The 12,432-nt window shown below is 38.5% G+C and overlaps 1 protein-coding gene across 1 annotated transcript; it reads right to left on the bottom strand.

Annotated features, from left to right (window-relative positions):
• Positions 1-453: 453 nt before the first annotated feature.
• Positions 454-9,966, bottom strand: zc3h15 (zinc finger CCCH-type containing 15). Its single transcript, XM_017428178.3, has 11 exons — positions 9,764-9,966; positions 6,667-6,768; positions 6,459-6,570; positions 6,207-6,359; positions 5,941-6,032; positions 3,628-3,810; positions 3,050-3,130; positions 2,873-2,938; positions 2,683-2,793; positions 1,336-1,471; positions 454-1,221 (listed from the first exon to the last, which is right to left on the bottom strand). The coding sequence occupies exons 1-11, from the start codon at positions 9,836-9,838 to the stop codon at positions 1,049-1,051; spliced, it is 1,284 nt and encodes a 427-aa protein (XP_017283667.1). The 5' UTR covers positions 9,839-9,966; the 3' UTR covers positions 454-1,048.
• Positions 9,967-12,432: the final 2,466 nt, after the last annotated feature.

Below are 12,432 nucleotides of genomic sequence, written 5' to 3' on the forward strand. Positions count from 1 at the left end.
ATTTGAAATATGAGTTTGTATGTAATGTATGAATATAATATACAAGTTTCACTTTTTAAATGGAATTACTGAAATCAATCTACTTTTTCATGATATTCTAATTTTATGACCAGCACCTGTATGTGTTTAAGACTTTTATTGTGAAGGATTGAAACAAGTTCCGCTGCAGCGGGAGTGTTGAACTGCACCTCCAACTGATCCAACTAAAATACTTCATGTTTTTTGTGGTTAACCCAGTGGAAGTGCTCCCTATAACTACCAGATGCCAAATAACCGGGTTCAGGAGCAGAGTGGGGTTCACTTCCTGTGGCTCACATCTTGAAAGACGACTTTTTCTGTCATTAAAACTTACATTTTCATCTAGAAACAAAGTTGTTTTTTTTTGAGAGAGACTAGTACATAGTCCATTGTAGATGAGCACATTGGGGATCATAATAAAAAATAAACACACACTGAATGTACATTTACTTTATTTTGAAAGGAGGCAACTCATGAGAACATGTACAGTACGGGGCTGGCAATCATACGGGGGGGGCAACGTTCAAAAAGAAGGGTCTGGATTTTTCCCTCAGAAATTTACAAAAAACTTAAAAGCTATAAGGTAGAATCTTTCTGTTTATTTATAGGATCTATTGAAGAAGAAAAAAATGATCAAAGTGCATCTTTCATTTTGGCATGAGTAGGTGGAAGTTACACAATCTTGATTATTTCCTGTCTGAAGTTTGTAAAGATGTCTCAGATTATGAGCTTGTGTGTGGGATGTCTGCAAGTCACAAAAATCAATATTTAACTGATCAGGAAGAGAAGCACTGGAAGTTGAACTGAACGGTAAGTTTCCAGACATGAAGTTGGCCCTGTGGTCATAATGATGTGGCTCTGTGGGCTGATCCAGAAACAGAGGGAGCAGAGACCGGCAGTGATGTCATGATATAATCAGGCTTTTATTACTGGAGTCTCTGAAAGTTAAAATCATTCAAACGTCTGCTCTCTGGTGTTTAGCTCCATGCATCGTTCAGTCGTTCCCTTTGTCTCAGTCCATCCCAGCCTCTCAGTCCTCCAGGCCCAGCGTGTTGAGTTCCTCATCCAGCTCGTCTAAATCTTCTCCTGTAAACAAGTTTTCATCCACCGGTACCTCCTCTTCATCATCCTCCCTTCGTCCGTCCTCTCCTTCTGAGAGGCCGTTGGCCTCTGCACCGCCACAGGCACCGTTCAGTTGTTCCTCTGTGCACGGGACGAGATGAACATCTGAACACTTTATCAAACAGGCACCGTGCTGTGCTTATTTACATAAACATGTAAAACAACTGAAGAGCTCTAACCGATACGTTTACTTACCGTTATCTGCTGTAGTCGTGTTTGCCTGATCTCTAGAGCTGAATCGGTCTGTAGACGCTACGGTAATCCCTGTGTTGTCGACCTCTTGTGGAACAAAACAGGATAAGTCTATGTCTTGGACATCTGTAGTATCATCCTGTAATTAGAATGATAAAAAGGCAGGTTCTCTTTATTATTCACATGGAGACAAAAACAAGATGTAGGTTACATTCACTGGTTTGTGTTTGCATCCAGGGGCGTGGCTTACATCCAGTAATGAGCCGCACATGAAGACACGATGACAATTTGTGACACTGCTTATTTTTTAGGTGAGAATTTAAGTTTAATTAGTGGGTGGTCATACAACTTCATAAACTAAAATTTAAATGTTATTAAAAAGTATTTGCAGTATTTTTTTCTTTATAAAAGTTTACATTTATATAGGAAGCTACAACTGATTTGACCAAAAGTAGAAGTTGAAAAATTGCAGACTGTCTCTAAACTGTGCAACTCTGCCACCTGCTGATACAAACTGGTAACTGCAGGGCAACTTGGGTTGTTTCTTTGAGGGGAAAAATACAGTAAATTTAATTTGGGAGACAAGTGACCAAAAACTGTATTTTTAATAAATGAATATAAACTGTTGAGTCACACAGCCCATAATATCTGAGACCAAGTGTGCACTACAGCATAATGTGGGGTCTGACTGCAGCACGTTTACTTTTCTGCAATTCTCCTCTGAACAGTCAGATCTGCAGCCAAGACTTCACTCATTTTAATAAAACTTGATGCACTGAGGGGTTTATTATCGCCTGATGCTGAAAGGCCACCGCACCTTACAGAAACTCACAAATGACTATAATTCAGTCAGTTTTACACATCCTGATGCGAATGTGGCTGAAAGTGATTCTCAACACATACTCGTGAGAGTGACGTCTCACAATACCCATAAAGACTTAACCAAAACAAATATAACTTTGTTTCTCAGCACACGGTGATCTGTGTTTAAAATGAAAGGCGGAGGGTGATATGCATTCCTTCAAGGAGTACAATAAATCCACCAGGGTTTAAATGAAAACTTTCTCCCCTCTGATCATCTGTTTCTACATATTTAAATGTAATGTATACACACATTCCTATTTTATCCCAGGGTATTTCAGAATCTGTAGAAACCTGCCTGACAGTGCAGCTGAAATAACTTAGAGACAGCGTAGAAGCACTCTGTAGTGCAGGGTTATTGTTCTGGGCCGTGTCTGCAGGGTGACGTCATTCATTCAACATGAAGCCTTAAACCAAACTGAAGCAACAACGGAGAACACATCACAAGTTCTGTCTCTACTTTCTACAAATGAGACAGTTCAATATTACCTCTTCTTCCTCGTCTTCTGTGTCTTCATCAGTGTAATGAGTATCATCAGCTTCATCGTCGTCATCATCAACCAGCTCCGGGCGGAACTCAAACACTTCTCGGCCGCTCACCTTAGAGAAGCCCATGTGGTTACAGACGTGTGCCACTGTCAGTATTATAGGTTTAAAAGTCTTTTCTCACTAAACTCACCACGAGGGACTTTCCAGCCTTAAAGTCTGCTTTCTTTTTCTCCATCTCCTCCCTCGCTTTGTCCACCTGTAACCAACAGCCAGCTGTATGATTGCAGTTTGTGTGCTGAATCCTGAGTTTTCCTCAGGGAAACGTAGGCACTTAGGATCAGACATTTCTGTGTCAACATGTTCCAACCTTCTCCTGCCTTTTCCTCTTCTTCCAAGCCAGGAAAGTCTCCAGTGTGATCCGAGTTACATTTGGACCCAGAGCTGCACGCTGAGGACAGACAGATGTCAGCAAAGGGCAGGAAAATCATCCTCCAGGTTAAAGTCAGCCACGTGGAGCACTAAGAGGTTATTACAATGGCAGGCAGAGTCTCTTCATTCATTACTCGTTATCAAATCAGTTTCTTAAACTTCAGTTATCTCTATGAAACTGTTCTTTAATCCATGTTTAATGCTTTTTAAGTTAAAACTATTATCCTATGTTGGTGTGTAAAATAAACAGAGTTTTATAAATAAAGTTTACTACTGTGTTTACCAGAAATCAAGTCCTCTTGTTGGCCTTTATTCAAAGGTAAGATAACCAACACCACCTAAACAAACTACCTAAAGTTGAAAGTTTGTTTGGTTGTTCGTGCTAACTGCGCTCTACTAAAATACATTATTTGGAGTAAAGGCCTAACCATGCCATTTAGAACCCAACTACTTCATGTAGGAAACAAGATGTCAGCTCTCTGTCAGCATCTTTAGCATCACGCCACCTTTTCTTACCTCGTTCTCTATCAGCTCCTCCAATGAGATCTCCTCCTCCTTCTCCTCCTTCTTTTTGTCCTTCTTCAGCACAAATCCAGGCGGCAGGGCATGTCGGTACATACAGATGTCGCCCCCTGCTGGACACACCCAGAACCAGCCGTATTTATTGTTCTCTATGGCTTCCAAGAAGTACTTGCACACCTGCAAACAAATAACAGAAATATTTAGTTCAGGGTCTGCAACTTGCAGCTCTGGGGCCACATTTGACTAAAAATTACACAGAATTATTATTTTTTTAAATAATAATAACCACAATACAAAAGGACTTTTTAAATTTAGTTTTCTGCAGTATGTGAATAAAAATGTTTGTTAAAACAAGAAGTTTGTGCTAGTGTTAGCCTTAGCCACTTCAGCAATCCAACCTCCGGCCATACCGAGTGATCTGCCTCTGAAACCCACCAGAAAACATGTTGAACCATTTAAGGCAAGTTGCTAGTGCAGTTTTGCACACATACACACAAAATACTACATCACAATATCATCAAAAGCAGACGACCTGCAAAACTAATGGAAGTCATTCTGAAAACGAGGACAATTTGAAATAAAAAAGAAGTTAGTTGCTTTCATTAGAGGAAATTCAGTAACACGATTACCTACACAAAAACCTGTCCTCATTTTTACAGCAAACTTTATTTTAAAGTGAAAACTTGTTCCTTTTCCACAAATAGGGCTCACATAGGCCCGTGTAGTTCAGTGTTTAAACTCATTCAGGAGTTTTTGTTCCGACATGTACAAATGCATTAAATGCTGAAAACGTTTTAATTGGAGAAAGTAAAACTAGTCTTTTATAAGTCGTCCTTATATAAAACTTAATGAGTTGCATTATTGGGGCCTGCCATCAGAAAAGCACTGGAGTCACCTGGTATTATCTACCTCACAAATGGTCTCTTTGTATCAACTTTAATGCAGTTCCTCACAAATTATATAATAAAACCACTGGCTCTGTCACGAGATGTCCCATTTCAAGTTACCATGGCAACCTAATTTATAAAAACCGCTTAAAACCCCACTGGAAAACACAGAGCAGAACTCTCAGCTGATCTCTGTGACCAGACTTCTGTTACCAGACATATACAAGTTAAAAACACATGCATTCTTCTTCTTTTAGACAATATTTGTGTTATTGCTACAGGACTTATGGGTTCCTATCAAGTCGCCCCAGAAGGTGCAGTTCGACCACTCAACTTCCTTTTCTTTCCCTTTAAACTGCGCTGATGCTGTTTTTCTGATTGAGATTATTTTTTTGTTTGTTTAAACTGTATGTTTCAGATAATTTCTCTCACTTTTTGACATATACATACATGAAGCTGTAGGTTGCCCCTCCCCACCCTACAAAGGGCGGGAAAATCTGACTTTCTGATTGGCTAATACTACTGCCATGGTTTCCAGACTGCTGACTAGTAGTGAAGGTCGGCAGAGCCTCAGCAAATCATAATGGCTGCCACATAACTCGGATGATGAGACTAAAACTCTGAAGTTCATCATCAAATCACCTATCTTTTTAGACCCCATAAACACCATTTGTTAAATTAACAAGTCAACTCTGATTGTCTGTCAGCGAAATATCTCATGAACCACTTGATGTATTGTAACGAAACTCTCAGAAAGAGTTTTTAGTTCAGATAGGTTTTGTTGCTCTGGACAAATATTCGGTGAGAGTTGGGGCACAAATGACTTCTCTAATTGTAAAGGTTGCAGACCTCTGATTTAGTTAAATGAATGCACAGAGAGTTTATTCATTTAAAAAAGGAGTTTTGCAAACTGACTGTTTCAAAGCGCCATATATATGTAAGAAGTCACAATGGTTTAGTACAACTTTGATGAACTACAAAGCTGCACCACCTGCAGCATTAAGGCTCAGATACAGTCGCTCTATGTACTGATGCTGACGTCAGTGCAGTATTCTTCTGTGAGTTTTGAACCATTTGATTATCTTTGTGATCTCTCATAGAGGGATCATAGAAATGCTGATACAGGTGAACCAGCTCTGCTAGAGCAACAAAGTCGTCCATTCTGAATGGAGCGCAGCACTAAGTTACAAGAATGACCATGTACCTTATAGTCCAGTGCGCTTTATATATGACAAAAATTCAAAAATGGACCATTCATTAACAGCGCGCCCTATAGTGCAGAAAATACGGTATATCTTTAGTTTCCAAAGCCTAGTCCAAGTCAGATTTTATTTTGGCATCCACTTGCTTATTGTCTTCATACTTCCTGAACTCCCTTTATCTTCAAACTAACTCACAAACATTATAAGATCAGACTTACAATTTGAGTTTTGGCTTTCTTCTTCTCCGCCTCTCCGTGTTTTTTGTTGACCACTTCCTCCAATTTCTTTTCATCCCAGTTCTCCATTGTGTCTGTACAGAAGCACAAGTCCAAACAATAAAAACACCAGAGTAAAAAAACAAACAAACAAAAAAACCTTTTTAAAAATTAACATCTCATTAGAATTACATCAACAGTTCTTCAGAATGCACGAGTAGTAATAACATTCTTGTTGCATCACTGAACTGAACTGCACGGCCACCAACCTTTCTCCAGGTCTTCATCTCTCTCATCTACGTAGACACTTCTCTTCTCACACTTCCTCTCCATTGACAGGTCATGGCTGAACTTACACTTGTCCCCTTTAGTACATTGGCCCTGCTTAAAGAAAGCACACAGCACCGACTTCGGATCAACACCTGCACAGAAGACAAGAGGGAATGATCAACAACCTTTTCCTAATTCAGTGCTCACCATTCAGCAAACACTTCAGCATTTTTACATGAGGCACCTGTTACCTTTGCTGACTTTCTGAGCCGCGACCACAGGCTTGAACAGCTCGTTGAGTTCGTCCAGCTCTTTCTTCTTATCAAGCTTTTTAGTTGTCTTGTCTGCCTCAGCCTGGGCCATCTGAACACAACAATGGGAGAGGTTTAAACTGAATCAAGTTAAGGTGAATTCATTTCAAGCACAAATGAATTGTGACGACAAATACTACCTACTAACCTGTCTGGAACTTTGTTGTCCATATTTGACTTGTTGAGTAACGTTCTTAATGTACTTCTGCTGCTTGGCCCCTTTTTTGTTCTTCAAACCAAAAGTCTTGTCCTGAGATAGAAAAACGATTTGTTTATTTAGCATTCAATAAGATCTTCCTGAGAAACCCTGTTCTGTAGACAAGAACACATTCTCACATTTGGGTTCAGGCCTACCTCACATATAAAAGTTACAATTATGGACAACTCTTTGGCTGTCAGTAAAAATTAATTAATTAATTAAACACACATACACACAAACATTTGATTTTAACAGACTTTTCCACCAAAATCTGATTTGAACAAGCAGCAGCAAAGTTGGACACAATCAAAACCTGAAGATGTGAACCATACAAGTTGTCTTTAACAACTAAAACCCTGATAAAAACAATATAAACAGTGTAAAGGTTAAAAAAAGAAAAGGTTTTTAAGTGCATTTTGCAAAACGGAGCAATGAGTTGCTGTATCTTTTCACACATTCATCGACTCTGACGCGCCAAAGTCTTTGCTCTGATGGTTTGTAGAGTTTCAGACCAAACGGTGCAGTTTTACAAGACATCTCTGGAATATTTGCTCTCATCTAGACAACATTTAAGACCAACGTCTGCTTCTTTGTGATTTTCAGATGTTATGAAAATCACCTGAACATGATTCATTTTTCATAGTCCAGAAAAAGTCCTTCAATTTAACATTTCTAAAACACAAGTAATCTGACTGAAAGGCCCACCAGGCTTTATGTGCATCCAAGATGTACAACATTAGAGCAAAATGCTTTAAAATTATCTGTTGTTGTTGTAAAATTATTAGCATCATAATGTGTTACATCCAAAGACAACAGTATAAATTATAGGTACGAATGGCTGTTTGCTAGCCAGCTAATAATAGCTGTTTGACAGCCAAGTCAAGGTTTTAACTGACTTTTAAGGTGCAAGCGAACATGGGACTTTTTGTGATCTATGCCCAACCATCAGTTTTATTATGCATTAACCAAAAGTATGACTTTTTTCCTGAAAACTGACACAACTAGGAAGGACCTATCCTACCAAGAAAGCATCAACAACTTTAAGAAGCACCATTAGATATAGGGGAATTAGAGAGAAAAGTCAGATATGAAAATGTTATACATTTAACAGTGCTGATTGTAAAAATGTTACACAATGTTACAACATGGTTATGCTGTGATCACAATCGCTGTTCAAATGAGACCGCAAAAGACATTGAATGTGCTGTAGTTTCCATGCCTGGGCACTTGTAGAATAACTACTGACTGTTCAGTTTATTTCAACACCCAGACTCTTCTACTATGAAGCCATGTTGATGTAATTATTGGATGTGGTTAAACATCGTCTTGATGAAAAACATGCAAGACCTCTGAAAATATGCATTTGGATGAGAGTAAAGGTTGTTCTAAAACCTGTGTATACTTTCCTGCATTGATGGAGCCTTTCCAGACGTGTAAGCTGCTCCTGCCAGAGGCACTAATGCACCCCCATACCATCAGAGAGGCAGACTGTTGAACTGTGTGCTGATAACAGGATGGATGGTCCCTCTCCTCTTTAGTATGGAGGACACGGCATCAGTGGTTTCCAAAGAGAATTTCAAATTTAATACGTCTGATCACAGATCAGTTTTCCACTTTGCCTCAGAAGACAGCAGTGTGTCTGGATGGTGCTCATGTTATTTCTTCTTTGCTTGATAGAGCTTTAAGCAGCGTTTGTGGATGACACAGTGAGCTGTGTTTACAGACAGTGACTTGTTGAAGTGTCCCTGAGTCCATGCAGGGATGTCCAGAACAGAATCCGACCTGGTTTTAATGCAGCTGCCCCTGAGGGCCCCAAGATCACCCAGTGTTGACTTTCAGCCTTGTTCTTTGAGCTCAGAGTTTCCTCCAGATTCAGTAAATGTTTTGATGATACTATGAGCTGTAGATGATGGGATAGTCAAAGACTTCCCAATTTTTTACTGAGGAGCATCACTCTGTTATTATTATTTTTAGAGGACTTTTTCCACAGACTGGTGAACCTCTACCCATCTTTACTTTTAAGAGATTCAGCCTCTCTAAAATGCTCTTTTTATACTCTTCTTACTGATCTGTTGTCACTTAAATTAGTTGCAAAATACTCCCCCTCTGTTTCTTAATCAAACCACTTTTACACATTTCCCCTGAGTTGTGTTACTGCTAACAAATTCAATTTTACCTTTTTTCCCTGAAAAATACAATTTCATCTCTTTACTGTGTTCCGTTGTGAATAAAACATGAGTTTATGAGATTTGCAAATTGTTGCATTCTGTTTTTTATAATTTCCTATAACAGCAAATGGTCAGTTTGTAAAAATCAGGATCTAGGAACAGTACATTACAGGCTAATTTATTTCTTGTAGTTTCTACTCCGTTTCCTGGATTTGTTGGCTGTTCACCGTGAACAGCAGTCAGAAGATGGTAATGTCAGTCAAACTAATGGCACTGAATTAATTATCTCAAACTATAAAACACTAATAACTTCCGGTACAATATTACCAGTCAGTTTCAATTATTTTTTTAACCAATAACGTTTTGTCGTGCCTGAATATGAAGTTATTTAAAACCCTAAATAATAAATGACCTGAATAAAGACAGGTCGTTTGAACACGTTGACAGAAATAGAAATAATCTTAACGGCTGCTTCACCTGAACAGCTTCTAACTTCTTCCTATCTGCTCACTTCTGAGAAACTGGTCAGTCAGGTCTGATACACCGGCAATATAAGGCCTTTTAATAGAAAAACACAACAATTCAAATAGCAAAGTATAATCTATAAACTCTAATCTAAACCTATAAATACAAACCTTCGCCGGACAAGCTAGGCCCTTCTAGTAGCTTCTAAGCTACATGACTGATTTATCAATTTGAGGCTCATGACAGCTGCCCGAGTCTTTATTTAGGGACAACTGATAACACCTCAGAGTTAAAGAGTCAATTTACTACACAACAGTGTTCACAAGCCAGAGAAAGTTGAATGTGCTGTGGTTTCCATTAGCTATTGAGCTAACACCAACCGCGAACATCATCCTAACTCGTGGACCTTTTACCTCAATAATCTTTTCCTTTTTCTTTTCTTGAGTTTTTTTATTCCCCGTAGCCTGGGGGGGTTTCTTCGGCGGCATGTTGGCTCAGAAACAGCAGCGGAATATTTAACTTAATCAGGTCTTTCGGCCGGTAAAGCTGCCCTACATTAACCAGTCGTTGCTAGCACACGGCAGGCGCCTTCTAGGCCACATGTGAGTTGTTGATGTTCTCTTGCGTCATCACGCAACACGAAAGGCAGCATGGGAGATGTAGTTTATTTTTAAGAAAAAAAAGGGGGGCGGGAGATGCTTTTACAAAAATTATTCAGCGTGTCAATTGGTGTGGGCAAAAATGTGATAATGTTGTTGCCCGTGTCTCTGTGTGTGTTCATTTGTACTATTTGCAAAATATCATGAACCACTGAAAACATTTTAACAGAAACTTTCAAAAAGAAATCATTTAATGTACATCTACAGCTGAATAACTTTATACGTAAACCCAATTCAAGATGGCTGAACAACCACCTGACCTTAGAAAACACAAACAATGGCTATATCTCAGCAAAATCTTCAAGTATTGAGCTAAAACTTTTAGTAGCTAAAGCAGCGTCCTCATAACATACTTTGAGCAGAACACCTATTTACTTAAAATCTTGCCATTAACTGTGGAAGCAACTCTGTTTCTCTGTTTGAAAAGTACTGTATCACTTGAGCTTAACATATCATGAAAAGCTCAAGTGATATTAAAAACATTATAATAATAAAACTTTCAGGAAATGATTATTGAATGTGCATCTACAACTGATGATATTCTGGAGCCAGACCAATTCGAGATGACCATCACAGCTAACTGACATTAGAAAACACAAAAATGGTTCTAAATCAGTCTAATTCATCAGTACTGAGCTAAAATATGTTGTGGTTGTAGCTGAGAGGCATTCAAAACCCACAGTCTAAGTGCTACTCACAGCATGGGATCTTTGTTTGAAACGTTATCATTAATATTTGGAGTCAACTCTTTTTGTTAGTAAAATATCTCATACACCACTGGATGGATTTTAATAAAACTCAGAATGTAATTATTGGCTGTATATTGACAACTGATTAACTTTTGGAGTCAACTCAATTCAAGTTTGCCTGCCACATTTAATTGACCTTAAACACAAAAATGAGTATACCTCAGTGAATTTTACAGATACTGAGCTAAAATTTGGTGTGGCGGTAGGTTAGACTCATTTACAACACACACTCCCAGCACTAACATATCATGCAAAAGCTCATGTGATATTAAAAATAATCTCAACAGCTACATCTCCAACATTTCCAACATCTTAAAATGATCTTAGTCTAAAATGCTGGTGGGCTGTATGCATTCCTTCAGGATGGGCCTTAAATATTACTATTGTTACCTGCCTAGCAGGTTCTGTCTGTTAGCTAGACTACCTAAAAACTAATGAGCAGAGTCTGATGAAGTTTTCAGGAAATGTTGGGGTTGTCACAACAAACAAGTGATTCAATTTTGTTGGTGATCCAGATCAGGATCCAAACTATATTTGCACACAATTTATTTTCTCTTGTATACAGAAAAAAAAGAAAACCACAAATAGTATCTCAGGGAATCCATATCAGAAAACAATTATGAATGATAATAAAGAAAAAGAAGTACACACACACACATCACTGAGAGCAATATATATATTGCTTTTCTTTAGTTTTAGTTTTGCCAAGAAACTTACACACTTTATTATATAGAAATAACAAAAAGGGTTTCTTTCCATTACTCAAACAAACCATGAGGTTTTATTTGTCTGCAGATCTTTGTAAGTTTAGTAATCCACCACCAGGTGTCAGTGTTGCAGCATCTGCCAGCTCAGCTAAGAGACGGCAGACAAGAGAGGCACTGACTAAAATGTTACAAATAAGTAAATTACAGCTTAAACACAGAATTCATAACAGATTAAAAACTACAAATATTTCTTGGAAAAACTGCATTTTGATGCAATTTTATTTACTTTGTATTGCAGAGCTAAACTTAGCACAAAAAGTTCAAAAATTGGGTTTGGTTGAATATTTCTTTGTTGTAACAATACATCTTGGCAGTAAATCTTACATCATTGGAAAGTATGTTTATTTCCCTTTAAATGGTGCCACATTTCTTAGCAAAGTGCATTAGTAGATTGAGCAGCAAAGTTGAGTACATGGTTTGGGCTCATGAAAAACTCTGCCAGTTCCAAAGAGCTTATTTTTCAAGCAAAAGTCAATAGGCTCTTGTTTGGTGTCATTTATTGGATCGGATGATTACAGTCTGAAAAACAAGACTTATTGGAAATTTAATAATTCAGTGATTTGACAAACAGGGACTTAGTAGCATGTGGAAGAACCTTTTACAGCCACAGCAGCCTGGTTCTTCCTCCTCATGCTGCTCATGAACTGAAGCTTCAAGGCTTCCTTCGTTCCTTCAGCCGCCCTGAAATCACGTGATCCATGACGACTGAAGCCTCCAGGAGCCTCCTGCTGCAGACCGACTCTGGTTCACCTGGAGATCTGCAAACGGACCCACCTCACAGACAAGCAGCAGTTCATCCGAAACAAGAAATAAAGAAACATTAAAAAACTGAAACAAATCTCACCCCTTTATGAAAACAGAACTAAGTCTAATAAATGGTTTTATATGTGTCATATGTTTTTATCTT

The sequence above is a fragment of the Kryptolebias marmoratus genome, linkage group LG22 (assembly GCF_001649575.2).
Source record: "Kryptolebias marmoratus isolate JLee-2015 linkage group LG22, ASM164957v2, whole genome shotgun sequence".
Classification (NCBI taxonomy): Eukaryota; Metazoa; Chordata; class Actinopteri; order Cyprinodontiformes; family Rivulidae; genus Kryptolebias; species Kryptolebias marmoratus.